This window comes from Schistocerca americana, chromosome 2 (genome assembly GCF_021461395.2).
Source record: "Schistocerca americana isolate TAMUIC-IGC-003095 chromosome 2, iqSchAmer2.1, whole genome shotgun sequence".
NCBI lineage: Eukaryota > Metazoa > Arthropoda > Insecta > Orthoptera > Acrididae > Schistocerca > Schistocerca americana.
In genome coordinates this window covers 631,765,379-631,792,236 of record NC_060120.1, presented here as the reverse complement: position 1 = coordinate 631,792,236, position 26,858 = coordinate 631,765,379, and the positions used below count along the sequence as shown (strand labels likewise).

Genomic DNA, 26,858 nt, shown 5'->3' with positions numbered 1-26,858 from the left:
CATCTGGGGACTATTCGTAAATCTTTTGCCAGTGGAGAGATCATCATGACACTTTTTCAATTACATGCCACGTGTTCTGTGGAGACACTTTATGTGTCTTTAATGCATAGGTTTCATTACTCATGCCGTTGATAGTTCCTAATTTTCCTCCTTTAGGGGTTGTTTCCCACCCTAGGGATGAGAGAGTGTCCTGAAGCTATGTCCGCTTTTCCACCCTTTTTGACAAGGCAGATGGCTGAATGAGGAATGACTGCCAATGTTGGAATTCTTCGGCAGTCACGGCTAACGAACTCATTCAAAATTTAAGTGATGATACGGGACCGAAGACGTTTTGATTTTTAATCACAGACGCTAGCCGTAGAGCACTGGCGACATAGCAGCAGGTAAGGAACAAGCTGAGAGACGCGCTGTTAAGATCGTAAGAGTAACAGAAATTCTCTGGGAACAAAAATGGGAATAACTCGAAAAAAGCGACGTAGATCTTGGGACACTCTTGTCGATATGTTTAGACATCATGAAAAAGATAAAACTGACATTAAAGGGCGCACAGAGTGATGTACTTAGTTATTGTTCCTCGTTCAGTATGCTAATAGAACAGAAAAGAATTCCCGGAACAGCGGCTTGTAGGGTAATCAGGTGGATGTAGATTTATATCTTTCGAAAATGACTCTGCATATATGCCTCCATGTTCAATAGTTTTATCGTCAACGAGACGTTGAAACCTACATTCTTTTGCTCCTTACTGATTTCAGACCTTCGAAGATGTCAATGATTGCATAGGTATTATGCAGATTTGTTTGTTTCGAGGCTGAGGTCCATGCAAACTATAGAGTTTAAAACGTTCGTAGCCAGTAATTTGTACACTGATTCCTTCACCTAGGAGAGTCTTTCTTCGGGAAACATCTACAGTTTTGCTCAATCTGACGAACATATTTTCTCCACGCATGAATGATGTGACTCCATGCCAGACAGCCAGGAAACCCGAGACGTGCATCTGTAACGAAGGGATTTTAAACATGCAGGCTGTAAGACTGTTTAACAGTGATAATGCATCGTATTACTAAAACAAAATATTTGTGGATTAATAGTTCCTAAGAAAGGAATGAAAAGGAAAATAGCAACACTGAAGCACAAACCTTCACTCAAATCTTGTTAAGGCGTTATGAAAATTTAGAACGTGGGTCTCTTTCATCGAATGTCTAAGATAGCTGATTCGTTGTAACAGTCACGAAATAAGAAGTCAAAGTGTTTTCCTTAAAAAGGAAACCAAGTTAAGACTGAAGCTAGATTCTTCGTATCTAGTTTATTTATCATTGTAGCTTATAGATCTGAGTGAAACAGAAGTCTTTGTGAACCTTGATTCACCACTTAATGCAGTACTGGGTTACAGAATGACAAAAAATGTGATCCGTGTTGATTCAGAAATATTACTTTACCGGGCGGTATTAGCCGAGCGATCTAGGGCGCTGCAGTCATGGACTGTGCGGCTGGTCCCAGCGGAGGTTCGTGTCCTCCCTCGGGCTTGGGTGTGTGTGTCTGTCCTTAGGATAATTTAGGTTAAATAGAGTGTACGCTTAGGGACTGATGACCTTAGCAGTTAAGTCGCATAAGATTTTACACGTATTTGTAATATTACTTTCACCACTGCAAATCTATTTAGACTTTTGACACTAGATGTGAAATACCTTCATTACCTCCACTTTTAATACCAAGACTTACCTTCTAAAGTTATTGGGCAAAAACTGTGCAGCAGTAACAAGTGCTCTAAGGGACATAATTATGACAACGTATTCACGTTATAACGCAGCGCATTCGCGAAGTGGGACCGTTTGGACCTGCAGATTAGATCTGAGGGTATTATATCGGATGGCATTGTGGAAATCAATGCCTTGGTCAAATGCTACTTTATTAAAAGTACGGGTTTCGACTTTGCACTTATCGTCAGGTGAAAAGAACGAGGAACTTAAAAAAAAAAAAAAAAGAAAAACATATCAATACATCCATAAAGGAATAATGGTTCTATTAAGTGCGGGGGTAAAGCAGTCAAACTTAAAAGTATATTCGAGGGAGGAAGGAGGAAAGATTAGGGTTAAACGTCCAGTCCACATCGAGCTCATTAGTGACGGAGCACGAGCTCGGATTGTTTCAATGATTCGGAAGGAAATCGATCGTCCCGTTTTAAAAGAACAACCCCGGTATTTGTCCTGAGCGATTTAGGGAAATCACGGACAATATAAATCTGGTTGGTCGGACGAGAATTTGAATCGTCGTCTTGCCGAATGCGAATCCAGTGCACTAACCACGGCGCGACCTCGCTCGGTGCACATACATAGAGTAGGGAGTGAGTACGTAACCCGCTCGGTTAGACAGCTGGCTCACAGCCAGTCGCAATTTTCAAGTCCGTCATTACATTCCCGGCTATGAGATGGGCACAGTAGCTATAAATACTTCTTAGGGTTTTTGGTACCTGTTAATACTTGGCATAACGTGTTATATACCACTGGAAAGCCGAGAAGTCGAGATGTTTACCGGTGTCCTACACACTCGATTTCTTTCTATAATTTGGGTGTTATGAGAAATCGTTTCCAGGTTTTGTAAGGTTTAATCCTACAGCCCAGTCCCATCAAGAAAACATACTCCAGAGACTGTGTAGTGTGCAAAGTAAAGAAGAAGGAAAGTGACAACCTGTATGAGCGAGAGAAATATCTAGTGGCGTTGCATATGCTTGTACTTTTTCGGGTACATCACAAAAACAAAAAATTCTAAAATAGTGTTGTCTTTTCTCCTTATCACTTCAATAAGTCAATAATTCCTATAAAAATTTTATAATTTTCAGAAAAGTGTTGTTGTTGTTGTGGTCTTCAGTCCTGAGACTGGTTTGATGCAGCTCTCCATGCTACTCTATCCTGTGCAAGCTTTTTCATCTCCCAGTACCTACTGCAACCTACATCCTTCTGAATCTGCTTAGTGTATTCATCTCTTGGTCTCCCTCTACGATTTTTACCCTCCACGCTTCCCTCCAATACTAAATTGGTGATCCCTTGATGCCTCAGAACATGTCCTACCAACCGATCCCTTCTTCTGGTCAAGTTGTGCCACAAACTTCTCTTCTCCCCAATCCTATTCAATACTTCCTCATTAGTTATGTGATCTACCCATCTAATCTTCAGCATTCTTCTGTAGCACCACATTTCGAAAGCTTCTATTCTCTTCTTGTCCAAACTATTTATCGTCCATGTTTCACTTCCATACATGGCTACACTCCATACGAATACTTTCAGAAATGACTTCCTGACACTTAAATCTATACTCGATGTTAACAAATTTCTCTTCTTCAGAAACGCTTTCCTTGCCATTGGCAGCCTACATTTTATATCCTCTCTACTTCGACCATCATCAGTTAGTTTGCTCCCCAAATAGCAAAACTCCTTTACTACTTTAAGTGCCTCATTTCCTAATCTAATTCCCTCAGCATCACCCGACTTAATTAGACTACATTCCATTATCCTTGTTTTGCTTTTGTTGATGTTCATCTTATATCCTCTTTTCAAGACACTGTCCAGTAAAACGAAATTTAAATAGCAAATATAGGGTAGATTATAGAGAAAAATATTAGTAAGTCAATGAATTAAAAATCAGCAACAGTGGAGCTAGTAAAAACCATATTTTGGTTTCCTGATTTACTGCTTGCACGATTTTTAATTTGTGCTTTGGTGCGTCTTTTAGCTGGTTAATAGAATGAACATTTGATAAGTTGAACAGTTTATTATGGACGTTGTAGATGGAGAAAGCAATGCCAATCATTGTATACTTTTATTTTAAACTGGCATTCTCAGCCATTGTGACCATTAGGTACCTTGCTCACTTTATTTACACACTTAATCCGTCATCTGTTAATTTATGAACCTCTTCATATATTTTTATTCGTAATTTTTAATTTATTAGGTCTAATGATGGCCCCAAAGCCGGAACGTGGCCTTTTATAATCCGATTGTTGTGTAGTGGGTAACTCGACGCACCGACCATATCCGGTAGTGAATATCTATTCATGAAACAAGCGAATCATTCTGAGGTGTTGAACAACCTTCATGTTCCCTACAGCGTAAGCCTTCCATTTTGTATATTGAAAAGAAAAACCAGTAAGAAGTTTTGCTATAGTTGTACCTACCGGTAGTGTTTCCAGGTTTCAGAAAACCGCCAATTTCCGCCATTAAATGTGTTATTGTTACAAACAGCATACAACAAAACTCTCCGGAGATGTTTCTTCAGCAGGTATAGAAAACATGCTTGGAACTAAATTTTATTATTTCTCACAGACAGAAGATGAAATGTAAAGAGCTCCTCCAGTTATCCTGAATCCAATGGTGAATTATAGCAGCTGAGACTCGGTAGCTCAGCGTAGCGTAATACTATCAGTAAAATCTATTGTGTGTGTGAGAATAGGTACATTAAAATAAACCATTAATTTAAACTGAAAATTTCCACTGAAACAATAAAGAAACAAACATCGTCTGGATCACAAATTTTATAACACACTAGTGGGAACCAAAAGAATTCAACAGCACCAGAAATTATACACGTGTGATATTAAAAACACAAATAAAAAGAAAATATTTTGAACCCACATTTATCTAGTTCCAGAAAGTGCAGTTTGCGGAAGTTGGTAGAAAAATAACGTGAAATAGAACTATTCTGTGGGAAAAAATTTATACGGTCACGAACGAGTACATTGAAACACTGTAAAATAAAATAAAAATAATTAATACAAACTAAGATTTAAAACCAAAGCTAATGTACAACTTTTCAACATATATGAGAGAATACAAGCATTGAAAGAGTGTAATAAACAACCTCAATGTACTTTAAGAATCGTAAATTGCCATCCATATTTACCTATTTTAAAAGCCAGTGAAAAACTAACAGACATACGTAATTTGCATAACTTGAATGCTCCATGTGTGAAAATAAAATTTAAGAATTAGCCTCCATTAAAACGAATGAAAATAGAAATACATTGATGACTCTTACAGTAGGTTAAAAAAGAGAAAAGAAGGAGTATAGCTACAAAAATAATTATAAATTTTAATAAATGGTTACTACAAATTCACGAAGGTGTTAAGTGATAATAGTTTTAGAAAATTGGTTGGCCACTATAGTGTGACACCTACCGCGCAGCTTTAGAGACGAAACTTTCGATTTGTTTTTTCTGACAATAAATAATGGAATACGATTCTTCTTGGCCAACAAGCTAAAGAATCCTCCCTACAATGAAATGACTTAGAAAACGGAAAAGTAACCTCAGTATATGTACCTGTCAAGGTGTCCCATAAAGTGTGTTTCTTTTAAGTTACTCAGTACATATGTTCAATTAACTGCTGTTAACAAACAAAAAGACTTTTTAATGTACTACCAAAGAACTGGATCTGCACTCGAGAAGACAGACTCAATTTGACTATCTGGCAGTTATTGAAGTGTTTTTACAGACAGAATTAGTAACAAGTTATTAACCTCATCATATAAACTTACTAACAACAAATGTAGCGCTGAAAGTATTTCGATATCTTTAATGGAAACCACTGAGACGAATTTAAAATTAACCATTTGGAGTTTGTCAGTTGCGTCCAAGTATTTTTCGGTGACGCTAAAGACTTAAATAAACAAGTAGGAATAACAACAAAGCAATACTGGAACTGTCAAAATAGCGCATTGGGATATGTTTCAATCGCTACTATATATTCAGGTTTTTCACGTACTAGAATCGACAAACACAAAGAAAAAATGTAAAAATAACTAACTATTGTCGTATAAACCGTGATAATATTGTGTCAATGGAACGTTTTCTAGATACAGAAAAAATTTCCTCCTTAATTTTGATTGAATCTGGTGTGCTCTAAAGCGGTGTCAGATGAGAGATTAGCATTCACAAACATAAGAGAATTATGATGCAAACAAATTATGTGATTTACAGTAGAGGAACAAACTGTCAACATTAAACAGAAAAAAAAAAGAATTCAGTAGGGGGAATTATATGAAAATGTGGACAGGACTCACATAATGTTTGACGTGTGGAAATGTATAAAGAAGTTGACAAGCCATCACTCACACGTGACAATTAGCCACATGATGATGGATGACATCTTATTAAAGAACCTATAATCAATTTGGTAAGCAAAGGGTAACTTGCATATGCCGTTTGCCTGATAATCAACAGTACTGAAAGAATGTACTACAGAACGTCCATTGACAGTATGCGTAGTGTGGCAGGTGGGAGATATCTAGTAACAATTACTCCATCACCCGAAAGAAGCACGTATTCTCAGGATGACACAGTTCGCCACCCAGTAAACCTTTTCTCTCCAAATACGCAAACACAGCGGAAAAAACAATAGTTCGGAACTAGTGTCTGAAGATAGCGCTGTCTACCCAGGCTCCTTCCTGATCCTTTCAATAATGTGGTATATTTATTACTCTTTTGAATGCGTTTAATTTCTTCACTTTACCGATAAGCAATAGGTTCAGTCTGTAACCACCTGTTGAATTAATGCAACAAAGCACAGACAGCTGTTCTCTATTAGGATTACGCCTGGTTGCGCGCCTTTCAGTTTGAGGGGCTGAAGTCTCTTTGGAGATGATCTTCCAGTAGCGTCATCAGCATCTGCTTTGTTCTATCGCTAGATGTATCTTCCTGTTTCTCAAGTTTAATTTCTGGAACCCCGAGCAATGGTTAAATTGAGTCACCCATTCTAACGAATCCTTCAGTCTTTCTTCAGATTTCAGAATTCCATGGGCCTCTCCTACTTTCTCTACTAAAATTGGACTTTAAACAGGAGCTCCTCCTACTCTGCTAGAAACATAAGTGCAATGCTTCTTCTAGTTTCACGTCTGTTGAAGTTCTCAGGCCCCCACTATGTGACGGTCTAGCTTGGCAGTCAGTTTCGTTGCAAAATTTACCAGTTCTTCTTAATTATCGTTTAAGTGTTCCTATGTTGATTCCAAACACTTGGGAACGTTTTATTGCTGAATCGCTCATTTCCAAATTGTCTGTAGTTTATAACCCGTGATCATAGAACAACACCTCTGCATATATCTGTTATCTTTCTATCACATGTAAACATTGTTAACTTCAGCATCAATGTGAAATGTAATGTAGCCTAAGACCTATTTTCAAATACGCATTTTAGAAGCTACTTTGCCAGAGATACCTGTCGGCAAATAGAAAAGTATCATCAGCAGAGTATTCCTCCTGGGAATGTTAACAGTATATCTTCTTTTCACATTAAAAAGAGCAACATTTGTGACGCTAACCGTCTCAGAAGAAGTTTTCTTTTACTATCTGCATGAAGTGACTTACATATTATAGACATTAATCTCCAACGGGAAGGACTACATCAACAGTTAGACAGGAAAATGGCCGCGGACATGTTGAAGAGGTAAAGCCTCAGAGTTTGCTTGGAGAGGAAATGGTAAACGATGCAAAAATACTTCACGAATGTCCGACATAAGAACTGCGGCCTACATCGGCTTCCACAGAAAAAACAAGAATCACACACATAACAATAGTTCTATTCTAACAGAAAACACATTCTTTTTCATTATCAGAAAATAAGTCAAGCTTGTTTCAGGGTGTAATAATAATATACCACCATTTCTGTCAGATATTCTGAAGCTCGAAAACTCGTTCATCAAACTTCCAGTTGACCTCGAATCATGAAATTAGCAAAGATGCACAGTTTCATAGCATAAGTAAAGGAAAGAAATTCGAAAATAGTTAATCTGTATCTATAGCACACGAAAGATTATTTTTCATCATTTTTAATGCACCTGCCTGTCTGTTCGTCTGTTAAAACCCATTTTTCTCTGAAGCAAATTGGTATATAAAGTTCAAAATTACGTCACATTCTATGGTCTTGGAGGTCTGAAACACTTAAGCTTCTGAGTCAATTCGATCTTATGATTCGGTCAAATATGTCTCAAAGTTTGGACCTCGTAAACCAACTCCTGTAGATACCCTGTTGACCTAAATCATGAAATTCGGCAAGAGGAAAGGTTTACACTACACGTAAAGGGAAAAAAATTCAGAAATTTTTATTGTATAGTGATATAACACGAACAGAGTTTTGGGTCTTTTTTATCACCCTCTCTTTTTACCTGTCCATCGATTAAGGTCAATTTTTTTCGTGAATAGGTTGGCGTACTGAATTCAGATTTGTATCCTGGCTGTGTAAAAAAGTTAATCTTCAATATCATTGCAGTCAAAAGCTTCGGCCACCAATGGCAGACATTTTGATACTAGCAAACTCACTCAAACCTGTTCGGTACTTACCGTTTATGTAGAATCATGAAATTTTTAAGAAGCGCAGTTTCACAGTACGAGTAAAGTAAAATAATATGAAAATTATTAAATTGTATTTACATCAAAAATATCTTTCTGCCATTACAACATACGTCGCATTCGCCGTCAGTCAAAAGCATAATAGACGAATATTATTACTGTCTGCAAACATAAAATGTTCGCTTCTTTTTGTATGTCCCTGCCAGTCTGAGGATCTGCTGTAGAGGTTATGATCCCGATTTGGAATTTCCGGACCGATATTTTGCCAATATCCACATGGAAAACAGGCAAAAATTGTTGAGACTCTCGATTCCCAAGATGGAAGAACAAATGAAGTTTGCACGGAACCGCCAGTGAACGAGTCCTACTCACACTACGTCAATTTTTGTAAATCCTTCCAAAAGCCGCCGAACTACGAACGAATACGTTGCTCTGTGAAAATCAAGAATCTACTGTTAATCCAAACACATCAATTCAGAATTTCTGCAATTACAAATTTATTGCTAACTGTGCGCAGAAGATTCCTTAACTTTCTCCTGAACTCAATATTAATTTCAATTTCATGGAATAAACTTTTATTTTTGCCACTGGAATGGATTTACGTGAAGTGTCATCTAATTATTGTATAAAACAAGGAGTCCGTATTTTTACACATGAGTTATTTCCTACTGGTAAGGTGTTTTAAAGACAGTAATGGTTTTTAAACGCGGAATGAACTTGGAAATTAATCAAATAACATTGTAAAACGTTTTGTTAATTCAGCTTATATGCTTTCTTGGCAGGTACAACAATGACAGACATTTACATAGCTTATCAAATAAGTAAACCCACCTACTCCCTCAATATGGTTCCACATCAACCTCAGTTTAGTTGGTGAACACAGAAGAAATGTGTTTTTGACAAATATCACAAAGGATTCTTCGGCTGACATTTACATCAGAGAAACATACTGTTTAAAGGAAGCTTTTGTATATGTAACTTCTCTAACCTAATTCTTTCTGGAAAGAGAAAGGTACTAGGGATTTTCCCTTTTACATAACTGACAGACGGTGTTGCCAATACTTAGAAGGCTCAGTATATGAGTGGTGACCTGACATGACAATGTTATCATTAAGTTGGTAGCAATACGACCGGTCACGTAGGTAATGTTGTGGGGAAAGCAAAACAAAGACTCCGATTTATTGGCACAACGCTCATAAAATATAACGGTTTTACAAAAGGGACTGCTTACGCTACGCTTGTCCACTCTGTTCTGAGTATTTCTGTGGAATGTGGGATCCGCATCAGGAACGATTGACAGAGGGCAAAGAAGACAGCTTGTTTCGTGTTACCGCGAAGGAGGGAGCACAATGGCACAGATACCATGAACGAATATCATTGGCAGTTATTAAAACAGAGTCGTCTTTCGATGCGGCAACTCATCTTCATATAATCTCAATCTCCAACATTCTCCTCACTGTGTGAAAGTATTTTGTTGGTGCCCACCTACGTAAGGAGAGATGATCATCAAGGTAAAATGAGAGAAATAAGAGCTCACACGAAAATATTTAAGTGTTCGTGATAGGAACGGTAGAGAAGTAGCATGAGCGTTGTTGGATGAATTCTATGCCAGGCACGTAATTGCGAATAGCAAAGTAATCAAAAAGATGGATATGTAGTCTTACTGGAGCCACTGCTACAATAATTCATGCTTCCTCCCATAAGTCTGATTCGCACTTGTTATCCTTGCCAGATAGACGGGATGGCTGCCACAATGCTCGTCGTGTGAAGTGATTCCTTGTCGATATCTTCGGGAATAAGTTATTGGTGACAGTCATGATTTGAGGTCACATAGACCTAAATGGTTTGTTAGTGCAGTAAGATACTGATTAGATCGATAGACTTCGTGAAATGTATACAGAACATAGTTAAAGTATGGAAGTGCGTTCGCTCGTCGCATTTGTAGAGAAGCAGAAGATGGTCGAGCATGCGTCGCGATCCGCAGCTCCAACAACCGCGTCACATTAGCCGCGCAGCGCGTCAGCAGCAGCAGCTGGGACATCGCGTGTCGCTACGATCCACTGCCCGCCAGCTGCGTTCCCTGCCGGCCACACTCGGGATAACTCTGGGGGCGTCAGCCGACAGCTTCTTATCGAGAAGTTTTTAGAAGCAAGCAGCCGAAACCGTCTGCCTCTCCGTCGTAATAACGAATGGCAGTAGACAATGCCGTGTATAGAAGTGAGCGCGAGCGCATCGACGACCCCACCATAACACGGGATGTTCAGTGACCATTGAATATGGCTGGAGAATCACATACGGCATTCTGCAATGACGTCATCAGACTCCTTCAAGAAGCGAAATGATCAGAAAAGCACATAGGACACGTTTCAGTCCAAGTTGCTCAGTCAAATAGATGAAGAACTACATCAAAAGATCTGCTAAACAGGTTTGGGGGCTTTGAAAGCCTTTGTTGAGCATCTAGAGCATGATAACTGCAAGCGACTACGACTATCCTTTAATATGCCGCTGTCATATCTTCACGAAAATCAAAATTAAGTGCGGTACAACGCAAGAAATCAACACACTTTTTATTAGATCCACTGAGAACAAAGTTGTCAAATATGTCAAGAAGATACTAGTACAATATACCTGAGGTTAGACGAAATTAGGATCAAATCTATCCGAACAGCCAACCGCGTTGTCACAGTAGATTCGGATAATGATGAGCCGAAAGATTCAAGAGAAATCTAATCAGATTCAGAGCACTAAACGTGAATCACTGTAGAACCAGAAGTTTCTTATAACTGTGTATAATGTGCCCTATAATGTGGACGACAAACAACTAGAGGATGTATATGACCTTAACGTGCCTGCGAAAAGCCAAAAGGAGGAATCTAAAGAACTGGACCCGAGTGAAGTTCAATGTTAGCTACGTAATGGAAGTCACTCCTGTATATGTAAGTTTCTACACTAAAAGTAAAAGCCTTATATTACTTTCCACGCTCAAGGAATGAATGATTACGTGGCAGTGCCAAAATGTTGTGGATGTTGTGACTCAGTTCACATCAAGAAGATCTGTAAGTGTAGAGAGCCAGTTTGCTCCCATAGTGGAGGAGAGAGCCACGAAAAATGTGAATACACAAACATCAGCGAGATGTCACAACAGCGCCTGGAAAAGCGGAATCACCTGGGAAAGATTGTGCAACTTATGAAATGCTGTTAGGACCTGGAGTGACTAGAGTAGAATATCAGCCACGTCTAAAAATACAAGTAAATGCAGAGTTCTCAACTACATGTGAGACCTATTCGAATCAAGTAATAAAATGGGCGTTGCACACGAAATGAAAGCGGCAAATTAAGCTTACAGCCAACAGCAGCCCGTTTCATAGCCTCGCACCAGATGATTGGCATTATACTGCCAGAGAGAAAAATGTCACTTTTTGACGACACCACAGCACCAATCAGTACAAAATTTATTAAAGAGCAGCACCTTGGCTTCATGAATTTCATAGCTGGCATGATATTACAGAAGAGATAAAAGGTAACCGTTACAGATGAACTTAGAAGATGCTATTTCAAATGCTTAATGATTCAGCGACACTGTTTTGTATGAGAGGTGAACTTGAGGTACACTACTTTTGCACTAGTGAAGCTGAACATATAAGTAGCTTAACTACAGTCGGTACGACTCATAATGACCTGCTCCAGGATAACAATGCGTTTTCTCAGACGCTCAGAATCAATCCAGATGAAAGAGAGAGATCATGTGGGGAACACTTGCTTCCGCTTATGAATCTGTGGGACCTGACCTGCTGACGGAAGAGATGTTCCTGCTGCAGCAATGCCAGCGAAGGGAGCCTTCAAGACTTGTGAGCCGGGCAATTCATGTCGTATCTACAAGGCTCTCCTGCCAAAATGTTTGAATGTGAAGATCGTGATGACATCATTACCGCACTTGCAGTTGCAGCACACGCACATGCAGCTTCGGTATCACCTGGCGATCGTCCCCTACTTTCACGTGGACTGGAGTGTGGCGACCGAGGTAATACTGGTGAGTTTAAGAACCGCAAAACACTGAAGTATAGAGAAATCAGATCTTCGAATCTATTACAAAAAATGTTTCTAGCATTTCAAGACCTACTGAAATGACATTCAGCTATAAACCAAGTATTTTACAGTTTAGAAGTTAATGTATAGCTAAGTACGTTGAGGGATCGCAATGAGCTGAAAGTTGTTCATCAACATGTTATTAGAGTCGGGCATTCTAAATGGAAATTTATAATGTATCCCATACCCGAAACATCAGACAGCATTCTTTTGAGATTGAATAATTTGCCAACGGAGTTTAACCACTGAGCGACCTCCTTCGAAGGATGTTCACGAGAAGAATTGTGTCATTCGACATCGAGACATTATACACTCCTGGAAATTGAAATAAGAACACCGTGAATTCATTGTCCCAGGAAGGGGAAACTTTATTTACACACTCCTGGGGTCAGATACATCACATGATCACACTGACAGAACCACAGACACATAGACACAGGCAACAGAGCATGCACAATGTCGGCACTAGTACAGTGTATATCCACCTTTCGCAGCAATGCAGGCTGCTATTCTCCCATGGAGACGATCGTAGAGATGCTGGATGTAGTCCTGTGGAACGGCTTGCCATGCCATTTCCAACTGGCGCCTCAGTTGGACCAGCGTTCGTGCTGGACGTGCCGACCGCGTGAGACGACGCTTCATCCAGTCCCAAACATGCTCAATGGGGGACAGATCCGGAGATCTTGCTGGCCAGGGTAGTTGACTTACACCTTCTAGAGCACGTTGGGTGGCACGGGATACATGCGGACGTGCATTGTCCTATTGAAATAGCAAGTTCCCTTGCCGGTCTAGGAATGGTAGAACGATGGGTTCGATGACGGTTTGGATGTACCGTGCATTATTCAGTGTCCCCTCGACGATCACCAGTGGTGTATGGCCAGTGTAGAAGATCGCTCTCCACACCATGATGCCGGGTGTTGGCCCTGTGTGCCTCGGTCGTATGCAGTCCTGATTGTGGCGCTCACCTGCACGGCGCCAAACACGCATACGACCATCATTGGCACCAAGGCAGAAGCGACTCTCATCGCTGAAGACGACACGTCTCCATTCGTCCCTCCATTCACGCCTGTCGCGACACCACTGGAGGCGGGCTGCACGATGTTGGGGCGTGAGCGGAAGACGGCCTAACGGTGTGCGGGACCGTAGCCCAGCTTCATGGAGACGGTTGCGAATGGTCCTCGCTGATACCCCAGGAGCAACAGTGTCCCTAATTTGCTGGGAAGTGGCGGTGCGGTCCCCTACGGCACTGCGTAGGATCCTACGGTCTTGGCGTGCATCCGTGCGTCGCTGCGGTCCGGTCCCAGGTCGGCGGGCACGTGCACCTTCCGCCGACCACTGGCGACAACATCGATGTACTGTGGAGACCTCACGCCCCACGTGTTGAGCAATTCGGCGGTACGTCCACCCGGCCTCCCGCATGCCCACTATACGCCCTCGCTCAAAGTCCGTCAACTGCACATACGGTTCACGTCCACGCTGTCGCGGCATGCTACCAGTGTTAAAGATTGCGATGGAGCTCCGTATGCCACGGCAAACTGGCTGACACTGACGGCGACGGTGCACAAATGCTGCGCAGCTAGCGCCATTCGACGGCCAACACCGCGGTTCCTGGTGTGTCCGCTGTCCCGTGCGTGTGATCATTGCTTGTACAGCCCTCTCGCAGTGTCCGGAGCAAGTATGGTGGGTCTGACACACCGGTGTCAATGTGTTCTTTTTTCCATTTCCAGGAGTGTATATGGATTTTGTAAAAGCGTGTAGATGCAAATGCTTTAATCCCCGGCGGGCTTTGTTCACATTCGATATGCATACAAGAATAACAGGTTAATGATGCGCAAAGTAAAGAAGCTATGACCGAAACACAAAAACTATTCGACAAGTTGGGTTTTTAAACCGTCTGTTTACAAGAACCGTACTGTAGCAACAATATCCTTCCATATTTTCCTGCGGATACGGTAACACTTACTAACCACGTAGACGCAATGTCTGCCACTGTCAATACAAGTAGGAAATTCACAGTCACTGAGATGCCACAACCTATGTGCACACCATACCTTCACAGTATAAGTGAACGACTGGCAGGCATGTGGGTTGTAATCAGCATATGTATGTAGTGCTGTAATTCCATGGAACCTTTTGCATATGAACTCAGGGTGGTAGCCCTGTATGGAAAAGCTGCATGTTTCCTTGTGGCAACAGATGCGAATGCAGTATACTCTCTGTGGCAAAGTACTGATTTAGAAATCAGTACAACTGGTTCTAATGGCTTAGTCGTCTACACTATAGTATTTCCGATGGATTCGCTTCTGGTACACGTAGACCTAGGTATGCAGTTACTAAGTGAACTCGTGCAAAGAACACAGGCCATTTATATCTTTAATGAAAACATGAAAAGCCAAGGTACAATCCCAAGGTGTGCATAGAAATTTACACGTTGAGGTGAAGGGTAAAAAAAAAGGTTATTAACGTGATTTCAGGTAATCAGAGTGCGCTGTGAGGCGCCATGAATACAGGGCAATTAAGGTGAGCTACAAATCACTACTTCAGGAAATTAAAAGAATACTCTCAGAGAATTTTCAAAGAAGTCATCTGTATTCTGATATACGGATAAGTTGTTGAATGGATAAGTTTTTCAATGAAACTGTTAGCGGGGCTCCTGTCATGTCTACAGTTCGCAGAGAGAATAGCTCAATAAAATCTGGAAGGAGGGGTGAATACCAGGTAACAGCGCTATTTCGTGATGACAATATTAACACCGACAGTGTCACAGGTCTACTGATAATAACTTATTTCACAGTAGTACCAAACGAGGCGTTGCGAGTAGGTAGGATCCCGGCGATTAGGAAAAAGATAAAACAGTAGTGATTAAAAAGAGAAAGGATTAATATCCGGCATGATCGAAAAGCTATAGACCCATTTGCTTATTTAGCGTGTTGGCCAAAGTTCAGGAGGGTCTACTTTTTTACCGGGTGCCGGTGTTGTGTGTGGACCAGTGCCAGCATGGATTCAGAAGAGGAAAGTTTATAGATGATAAGATTAATAGAGTTCTTGAAAAGCCGGCAAAGTGGCCGAGCGGTTCTAGGCGCTACAGCCTGTAACCACGGGACCACTACGCTCGTACGTTCGAATCCTGTCTCGGGCATGAATGTGTGTGATGTCCTTAGGTTAGTTAGGTTTAAGCAGTTTTAAGTTCTAGGGGACTGATAATCTCAGAAGTTAAGTCCCACAGTGCTCAGAGCCAGTTCTTGAAAATATAAAATATTTTGACTTCGAAATATTCTATTTTGCTCATGATTAGCATCTGCGGGACATTCGATAATCTTTGCACGCCTCTGAGATTTTGGGCCCCCTAAAGTCTCAACAAGGGCTTTGACCATTATTGTAGGAGATGTACTGTCGGTGGGACTGCGAGGCAGAGATTACCAAGTTCTTCCCCAAGACTCCATAAGTGGCTCCTCAGTACTGAACCCCGATTATATGTGTTAGACTGAGCAGATACTTTTGAAAGTGACGTTGCGTACACGAATGATACCCCAGTAGTTGTCTCTGTGGACTCCAGGAAGAGGCATGAGGAAGAGGCGACTGACCAGCTTGTTCGCATGCAGCGGTGTAGCACCGGAAACAAATATAGCTGTTCATAAAACGACATGTGTACTTCTGAAGAGAAAACCTTGTTGACTCAGAAATCCGTCACTGAAGCTTGACGGAATCACTATAAAATGCAGGACTGTTTACAGCAATATGGAAATTCTTCTAGACGAGAAAACAAGTTTCTACAACACATAAAATCCGTTACTAAAAATGAAAGACAAACTATAGAAGGGATTACCAGAGCTGACACCGCGAAATACAAATTATCATTGCACGGTGCATTCGTATTATGAAGGAAACTTCAAAGCTATTGTCGGTTTCACTACCATCCTCTGGGCGAACCTCCTTCATGCGGACCCTGTACTTTATACTATGACATCTAGTAGGTCTATTGATTTAATAATGTTGACTCTGTCATCCGTAGTGTATGTGAATTCGTAGTTTCTCTACTTATAGTGCAGGTAAAATGGTGGAGATGGAGATAGAGCTGGAAGTAGAGCGTGGTTTGTGGTGGCCGCAGGTTTCCTGAGGACGCGCAGCGGGCCGAACGCGGCGGGGGACCTGGCGCTGCAGGACGCCGTGTCTCTGCTGACGTGGCTGCGGCTCAACGTGGCGGCCTTCGGCGGTGACCCGCAGCGCGTCACGCTGCTGGCGCACGACACGGGCGCCGCGCTCGCCCACCTGCTGCTGCTGCTGCCTGCCGCCAGGGGTCAGTACCTCTGTCTAGCCGAGCCCCTCTTAGTATTCACACTGCGTGGTGGTGGTGGTGGTGCTGCTGCTGCCATCTGCCAGGTGTCAATGCCTATCTGTGCTGCTAACCCTAGCTGAGCCACTCTTACTACACACACAACACCTGCTGCAGCAGCTGCCGACACTCGAGCTGTGACAGGGCATAAATTATTTACCAGTCCATCATGTGCAGCATGATAGTTCAGTGCCCGTATCTGCAGTAATTACCTGAAATAATATAACAGCGTAAGTTGCAATTGTGTTTTCAGGGTTCAGCCACCAAGGCCATTTTCGGACTCACCGGATTAGCCGAGCGGTCTCAGGCGCTACAGTCATGGACTGTGCGGCTGGTCCCAGCAGAGATTCGAGTCCTCTCTCGGGCATGGATGTGTGTGTTTGTCCTTAGGATAATTTATATTAAGTAGTGTGTATGCTTCGGGACCGATGACATTAGCAGTTAAGTCCCGTAAGATTTCACACACATTTGAAAGGCCATTTTAAAATGGTTGTGAGCCTAGTGTTGTGGTGAAAAGGAACAAAACCTGTTAGTAACTGCTCATCTCTCCCTCTTTGTAGGTGAGCCATGCTAAGTATACACACACACGGACACACACTCACACGCACACACACACACACACACACACACACACACACACACACACACAGTTTACTGCTGGTGACAACTGGGCATGTACTCGCTCATCTGTCATTATCTGCACTGAAGTTCACTTACGACATAACACAAGTCGCTGGTACGGACACCTGCTTTTAGGTCTCGATTACTGTCAACCATGACCCTCAGTCTGACCATCACTTAGTACATAACTATGCTGCTTCTGTCGTTGCTGCCTACCGCTATAGGTGCACATTCCACACTTTCCAGATAATTATTTGGAACATATACGATCTGCTTATCCTTACACTACTGCTGACAAGGCATTAGTAACAAGTGCAACTTACCATCCGACCCACCTGTAACTTGTTTCGTCCTGACTGTTAGTGTATACACATATGTAGTTACGTTATCCCACAGCATACAGCACAGCTGTAGGAATCTGGAAAGTTATGCATGTATACACCTCATGTTTAATATACATCTGAAGATGCTAGAAGGCCCAATGCAAGTAAATCAGTCACCTGAAATATCACCATATCCAATATATTTTGTTTTATTTCAAGAGGTGCCTCAAAGATAGACTGCTACTGCCGAATACAAGGACCTGACAGACAATATTAGCAGTAAACTTAGAGCAGGGGCCGCCAAGATTTCGGCTCGCGAACATGAGTGCCGAAGCACTCAGCCTAGCTGCAGATTTCCTCCACCACCATGGCACACTGAGTACGCGGAGGGCCCAGAGTGGAAACTGAAAAACACGTCGCGTTTAAGTGGAAATTCAGTCGCTCTGCTTACGACTTGGTTTTTTATTTCACATTTCTCAACAAAACAGACGACAAACAAAACACATCTGCAGTAACATATAATTCTTTTTGGCTTGATGAAGACCTAATTTTTATCTGGTACAGACTACCGGGTTACAGAGGGACATAGGAAATTTCAGTGTTTCACTCTCAGGGTGCCACATAAGCGTAACTTATTTAGTTTCGTAACAAAGAAAAAAAAAGAAAAAATCTTTCACACCCCTATGTTGACCTCAAAACGGAGCACGTTAGTAACCTAGTTATGGAGACGTGGAAACTCTAACTGAGGAAAAAATGTAAACAGCCTGGGCAGTTGCACAGCAGCGCTTTCATAAGAAACGAGAAACTGTGCGGAAAACAGCTTTAAAGCAGATACTATATTGGTTGTGTCCTCAAAACATTTAGAAAACTCTTTTTTCGGCTGTTTGAAGGCTTCAATTAATTCTGCAGACTTTCTAAGTTCTAGGGGACTAATGACCTCAGAAGTTGAGTCCCATAGTGCTCAGAGCCATTTGAACCATTTTTCCAAATGCATCCGTATCAACTCAAAAACAAATCTTTTCTCACCTTTCACTGTCTTATAGTGGGCAGTGTGTAGTAAAGTTCACATAAAGTGTTAGGTCTACAATCCGTTCTGGATGTAGTAATTTTTGTTCCTGCACTCCCTTTTCCTTCATAAATTCAACAATAACGGGTTTCACAAGGAAAAATCTTTCCAGGTATGCCCCTTGACTTAACCAACTAATTTGCGGTAGTGTATAAAGTCTCCAAACTCTTCCTCTCCATAGGTAACTGTTGCAGCAGATAATGGAATAATGCATGTTATTTCAGAAATATATGCTATAATGCCACCAATTTCTTCACGTGCTCCATGGCTTCAAATTTAGCACAATTTCCCTTCGTGTGCTCCATGGTTGCAAATATAGCGCAAAGTGCTTTTTGATGTACAGTACAACGATACACCTCTGTCGATCGCTGTAATTTTCTGCTCTTTTTTTCTCAGCCAAATCTCTAAATTGTTTCTCCACGGTATTATAATGTCGTGTCATAGCAAATTTTCGGTAATAGTCAATTATGCGACTGCATAGTGAATACAGAGAATTAACAGCTCTCTCTTTTGTTGTTTCCGTTCTTTTTGAAAGCCTTGTGCCAATAGATCGACAGATTTCGTCCTTTTGTGTAAATAGCAACTGGACCTGTAAACGTCCTTTGTACTACAAACCAATAGCGAAGGACAAACAGCGCTGACACAACGATTCTGCTGAACGGCAGAGAGTGGTGGCGACCGCAAAATACCACACCGTAATAATAAATGAAATGTCGCACTGCGCTGAGTATTACAGAGAAAGACCAGGCAAATACGACACACGCCGAGCATTGACCCACACCTAACTCCCACACGTGTAGCATTACGTGCGGTTTTCCACACCGTGGTCAGCCCTGCCTTAAAAGTTTCAAAGATGATGTACACACTTATACTAAGGTTTAGGGATTATTCGTAAGAACGTTTCGGGTTTCAGAAGACGACTGCGTGAAAGATGCAAAGCATACAGAAAACAGACACGTGCCATTTCATGAAGCATCCTAGTTTGCTCAATGATGACACCGTTTGTGACGCGGCAAACGTAAATACTTGCCAGGAAATCATTGAAATCTGTGACTCGAATTGCCCAGAAAGGAGAGATGTTGCCCGCTCTGGCAGCATGTTCAGTGAGTTGCCTACATGCAGGGGCTAACTACTTCGTTGCGACAATAAGGTGTCGACGATCTGTCTCTATATTGTTACACGCATGATGCCTTCTGTTGTACTCTACACCTGTTAATTTCTCCATGTTTGGAGCACACTGACTCCGTAAATAATATAAAGCTGCTCCAGTCACAGTCGCATCAGTCCACTTTCAAATGTCTCCGAAAACTGTGCTGTAGAAAAACAACGCAAAAAAGTACAGTTTTCAGAGTCACTGGAAAAGGGCCTCATAAGTGATAGAAACCCGGTCTTATTAGCAGTGGAAGCTGCTTTTTATGGTTCTCCACATCAGTGGCACGGCACTCATTACGAATCTCAACTCGGAGAGATGCTTCATCCATTGTGATGCCTGCTGACACAGTGTGTCTTGCAGTTTTCGAGCAGTCGTCTTCTAAAACCGAAAATGCGCTAATGAATAACCAAGTAACATCTGGAAACAGCTGCAGAGTACTTCGGCAGTCCTTGACGTGTTTTAAATGTGACGAAATGGTTGGTTGGTTGATTTGGGGGAAGGGACCAAACAGCCAGTTCATGGGTCCCATCAGATTAGGGAAACATGGGAAGGACGTCGGCCATGCTCTTTCAAAGAAACCATTCCGACATTAGTATGAAGCGATTTAAGTAAATAACGGAAAAAATAACTCACGGTGGCCTGACGCCTGTTTGAACTGTCGCCCTCCCTGATGCGAGTCCAGTATGCGAACCACTGCGCCACCTCCCTCGGTGAAACGATCGAAAATCGCTTTACTTGTACAAAAATGCAAGAGTTCATACTTCACAAAATGCAGAAATGGTTTCCCACTTGAATACAACATCAATGAATCACAATTTGTGTCAATAAACTGATACACCCGCGAGTAGAAGTTTGTTGGGATGGGCTGTATCGCAGCTAAGGCTCGGAAAATATACGGTGGCCAGTTGCAGTAATGTGATCACCTTAAGGAGACTGAATAAACACCTCTGGCAGCATGAGACATGCAGGAAGAGAATAGGTTGTGGAAAGTACCGACAGAAACGGGGACCCACAGCAACTCGAATACCATGGCCAGCGTACGCTATGTTTCTTGGCTGAGGATCCATGTCGCGCACAGCCCGATCTAAAGGGTTCCACAGATCCTGAATAGGGCTTAAATCAGGAGAGTTTTGTGACCAGAAGAGTAGGGTAAACTCATCCTGATGTTCTTAACTACGTACTTACTCTGCGAGCTGTATGACACGTTGCACTTTCGTGCTGGTGGGTGTCATCCTGCCGAAGAAGAACTAACTTCATGTAGGGCTTGACATGGACATAGATGCATACGTGTGTTGATCCATTGTACCAGAATGACGAGATCCACAAGGGAATGACATGAAGACATTCTGAAGACCATGACGCCTAGGCCATTCCGGTTGGTTTCAGCATATTTGACATCTGTCCGATGAAGCATAAAACGTTTTTCATCTTGAAAGGCCACTTGTCGCCACTGAGTGGTCATTCAGTTGCTGTATAGGAGTTCAAATTCAAGTGTTCTTCATAGTTAGAATGCCTCCATAAACCATGCACCTGCTGCAGAAGTCTGTGCGGCACCAGTTCTGGGTAGCGCCATTTTGCATGCACGTTGTACTTTAAACCTGGTGGCACGGAAACAGTTTAAAAACAGAGACGTTTCGGAAAATCTTCCACCCTTGGCCTGAAAGCCAATGATCATGCCCGGTTGTACTTCAGGTAAATAACGTAATTTTTACATTACGACAACGTCTGCACTGTTTTACGCGTCCCCGAGTCATGTTTTATAGACCATCCACTGCTAGTGCTGCCACCAGAGGTTGTGAATGTTTACTGTACTTTGAAATCGAAAGCAGGCGTTGGTCATAAAAACGTTACTGGGCCGTGTAGTTAGCTACAAATAATATTAAGTACAAAACTCTTTGAAATCTGGATTCGCAGGGCAGAGTGCATCAGGTTGTCGTTGTGGAAAAGGGCCAAAATCAGTTACTGTTAGTTGCACAAAGTACGCAAACTTTATTTTCCTAAAGACACTTAAACACACATACCCTTGAAAGGATTCAAAAACAATACGGCTGAAGTCAATTATTAAAACTGCTTTAAGGTATACACACGCCTGAAGGCCTTAGTTAAAAAATAAAAAAAAATTACATAAAAGCTCGGCTGAAGGCCACATACTGAACATTGAAGAACTGAAGACTTAAGGCCTGAATAAGAAAGATTTAAAATAGAGCAAAATCTCATTTCTTCAAATAAGTTTTAAGCAATTCAATCTTGAAACCTTAATTTAAGTTGGCTGAAGGCCTTATTTTAAAATTGAACCAACTAAATTAATGACGGCTGAAGGTCTGGCACAGAAGCCTACTTGAGACTAAAAGAAAATCACAGTTTAAATGCAGCCAAGGCACAATAACCACACAAAATTATGAACAAACACCAAGGGCTGTCGAAATACACGCCGTGCCAGACAGCATCATACGACGAGGAAAAACACTCTGCGGAACACTACGCTAATGAACTCCCCGCGGAGACTTCCTCGCTGCGGTGTCCCAGACCGACTGCCTACTCAGTGCGCAGACAGCATTAAAATTAACTGCAGAGTCGAAATTACACACGCTAGACACTGTTCCACGAAAACACTTCCACAAGAACTCGAACAATGCTAAAAGCAATGACTGTGTAACAACAAGGACGAATCACAAGTCGACACACACAGAGAACCCAGAAGCGTTCAGCGACCAAATGCAAGTCGTGCGGTGAGACGACCGACCGAACGACCAATCAACGGTCGTTCCCGCTCCAGTCTCCTTCCGTTGAACAGTGCGTGTGTGTCGCCAGCGTTCGGCGAATTCTGGCTGTCCAGACCTCACTGGAACTCCATTCTGACTGAGCTCCCGACAGACCAAGACCCGGAATTACTAGCGGTGGCTTCAGAGGTAGCACGGCAGTTTACTTATCTATAAGCGCTGCTGCAGCCACTCACGGGCAAGCAAAGCAGCAACTTAGTGATGCCAGTAAATCGAATAAGAAACGAGAGGCTGCAACTGCCAAGACAAGCCGTCAAGCAATAGACGGCACGAACGCGAGCCGCTCACGGCTCACTCTTGTGAGTTTCATCCTAGAATAGGGCTCAGGTATTTAAGATAGAGACGGCGAATATGAATAACAGAGTATATTGTGAACGTATTGTCAGAGACATAACTGATCACTTGCGTTTGACTCAGCGCCATGGAAATAAAATACCTTCCTAGGCTGATGCCTTGGAATACTTGTCCTGCGAGAGCATACTTGAACAAGTTCCATGACCAGTATTAAGTGAAGAGTCCAGAAACATTCAAATATTCTTCAGGCCCTACGTACCGGGTCTGTAGCTACAAGAAACCCAAAATTAGCCTAATTATAGCGCGCACAGAGGCATGTAAACAGTATTTCTTATATTGCAATATATGATAAGTTTCTTAGTAATCCTTGCTATGCACGTCAGTGGTTTTTGAGGGCATCAGTATATGTAAATTAATTTTCTTACTGATAGTATGATACCCCATTGTTTCACTTCACTGGAACGCGGTTTAGAACCGCCTAACATCTGCCACTGATGTGCGAATCGACCGGTGCGACGTGTATTCCACGCGTCGCTGATTCGCCCAGATTGATCATGAATCTCATTTCGGTGTTGCAGACGTATTCTGGCTGGCAATATTGTGGCGCACGCGCGCTACACCCGAGGGCTGTGAGTTACCCTGCAGAGCCGTGGGCGGCGGCGGCGGCGGCGGCGACACGGGTGGCGGTCGTTACGGCCTGGGTTCGCATGTCTGTCGCAGGCGCTGCCGCCGCTCACTGCTCACGTAACTTGCGCTGTTTGCCTGGCTGGCGGCCAAACGAAATTACACTTCCCATCAAACTTGTCTTATCGAATTGGAGCCCGCCGCCCCATCGCAACACGACGCAGGCGCCCGACAAATCTGCTTTTGCGCAGAACTGTACGAGCTGGCAACAGGACGCCGCGGGCGAAGCGGCGCTCCGCCGTGCCGTCACCTCGGGGCCTTCGTGGGAACACGGCACACTTGTCGGCCCTCAGATTGGCTATACAGCGCCGAGCCAGATACAGCTTCGCTCTTATTGGTCCGAAACCTAATAATATTGGCGGCAGGGATCCCTGCACACACCAACACACACACATAGGCACACACACACGCATACACATACACACATACGTACACGCACACACACGTACTGGCCGAGCGGTTCTAGGCGATTCAGTCTGGAACCGCGCTACCGCTACGGTCGCAGGTTCGAATCCTGCCTCGGGCGTGGATGTGTGTGATGTCCTTAAGTTAGCAAGGTTTAAGTAGTTCCAAGTTCTAGGGGACTCATGACCTCAGATGTTAAGTCCCATAATGCTCAGAGCCATTTGAACCATTTGAACACACACGTACACACACAAACATACACTGGAGCGCCAAAGAAATGGGTACAGACATTTGTATTCAAATACAGAGATATGTAAACAGGCAGAACACGGCGCTGCGGTCGGCAACTCCTATATAAGACAACAAGTGTCTGGTGCAGTCGTTAGATCGGTTACTGCTGCTATGGCTGATTATGAAGATTTCAGTGAGTTGAACGATGTGTTATAGTCGGCACACAAGCGATGGGATACAGCACTTCCGAGATAGCGATGAAGCGGGCATTTTCCCGTAAGAGCATTTCACGAGTATACAGTGAATATCAGGAATGCAGTAAACATCAAATCTCCAACATCGCTGCTGTCGGTAACTGATCCTGCAAGAACGGGACAAAAGAGAACTGAAGAGAATTGTTCAGCGCGAGAGAAGTGCAACCCTCCCAGAAACTGCTGCAGATTTTAATACTGGGGAAAACAAGTGTAAACCGTTCAACGAATCATAATCGATATGCGCTTTCGGAGCCGAAGGCCCACTCGTGTACCCTTGAGGACAGCACGACAGAAAGCTTCACGCCTCGCCTGTTCCTGTCAATACCAACAGTAGACTGTTGATGACTGGAAACATGTTTTGCCTGGTTGGACGAGTCTCGTTTCAAATTGTGTCTAACGGATGGAAGTGACCAATCAGATGGAGGCTCTTTAATGGTGTAGGGTGTGTGCAGTTGGAGATGGGACCCTAATACGTGTAAGTAAGACTCAGACAAGTGAAAAGTACGCAAGCATCTTGTCTGATCACCTGTATCCATTCAAGCCATAGTGCATTCCGACGTACTTGGGCAATTCCAGCTGGGCAATGCGACACTCCACACGTCCAGAAGGTGTACAGAGTGGCTCCAGGAACACTCATCTCAGTTTAAACACTTCCGATGGCCTCCATATTCCCCAGAGATGAACATAATTGAGTTTATCTGGGATGTCTTGCGATGTGCTTTTCAGAAGAGATCTCCACCCCATCGTAGTCGTACGGATTTATGGACAGCCCTGCAGGGTTCATGGTTTCAGCTCCCTCCAGCACAACTTCTGACGTTAGTTGAGTCCATGCCACGTCATGTTGCGGCACTTCTGGTTGATCACGGGGGCCCTACACGATTTTAGGCAGGTGTACCAGTTACTTTGGCACTTCAGTGCATCTGAGGGTCCAAGGCCACTATAAGCGAACCACTAGACAGCATCATACACCTTGTCATCGACCTATCAGTTATGTATTTATTTCTAATACTATCTCACTGGACAAAAATTTAATCCATTAACTACCATTGGCTCTGAGAGCCCCGTCTGTCATTTTTATTATCTTCTCTCTTATTAACTATACAATTTATTTCAGTGAAATTGTCGCACTTACCCTAATTTGTATTGTTAGCTATAGTTTTGTAAAATAATTATTAAAGTCTTCCTGTGGCTTTGTGTTGAAATTTTGGCTGACATTTCTTTCCGTACGGGTCTCGCAAGCCCGTGTAGTTAGAAACAAGTTTTAAACAACCATAGTTCTGTGTTCACAGCGTCTTTTAAATCATTTTCTATTGTTGATTCGTGCTGTTATTCTTTGAGTGTCCAACAGTCCTCCTACTGATAAGGGCATGTTTATTTTGGTACATTATATCGTAACACTTGTCCGTTCTACAAAGAGTAAATTTTACGGGGAAGAGGACTACCAGACGAGGAGATACTGGAATTATTGGAGCAGTCTTCTGATAGTCAAAATACCACTGAGCGAATTCGAATTTTCCATTGATACTGATAGTTAGACGTCGCTGAAAACTCAGAACAACACGAAGATGACAATGATCATGAAAAATTATTTTACGAAAAGAGAGAACAGTTTAGTGGAACTTGTGTTGAGTGTGACTTGTTCTTTTCTCGTAATGGGCATGAAATATGGACTACGGCCGCTCGGACAGGAATTTCTGGTAGGTGAAGCAAAAAGAATATATTGATTGAATACCAGAGACCTATAAGGTATTCGAATATGGACTGTTATAATTAAGAGTCTTGTCTTATGATGTGTGGTGGCCGAGCGGTTCTAGGCGCTTCAGTCTGGAACCGCTCGACCGCTACGGTCGCAGGTTCGATTCCTGCCTCGGACATGCATCTGTGTGATGTCCTTGGGTTAGTTAGGTTTAAGTAGTTCTAAGTTCTAGGGGACTGATGACCACAGATGTTAAGTCCCATGGTGTTCAGAGCCATTTGAACCACTTTTTTTTAATGATGTTTTTCCGTGTACCCCTTATTGAGGATGTGTGTATGTGGACAAATAAGGAAGTTCGAATCGTTTACAAGGACTTAAAGAACACAGATATTTATGAAATGAAATTTTTCTTGGTGTTCGGTTCTGTCTGGTGTTTCCAAGTAAGGACATAAAGATATCAGTCAGCTCTGGTGTATTGAGAATGGCCGACCATTCAATGAAATTAAGTTTCGCAGCCTCTTCCGTGCTATTCTGAGGGTGATGATCTTTGACAGTGCAGCAATCCGACCTGAAAATTGGTCAAGAGAAAAACTTAAACCA

General features: G+C 42.6%; 1 protein-coding gene across 1 annotated transcript in view; it reads left to right on the top strand.

The window, feature by feature from the left end:
• Positions 1 to 26,858, top strand: part of LOC124594261 (neuroligin-2-like) — a 335,593-nt gene that overhangs the window by 154,508 nt on the left and 154,227 nt on the right. The window contains exon 5 of the mRNA XM_047132625.1: positions 16,527 to 16,715. Within this exon, the coding sequence (XP_046988581.1) occupies positions 16,527 to 16,715 (189 nt within the window). The remainder of the gene's footprint in view (positions 1 to 16,526; positions 16,716 to 26,858) is intronic.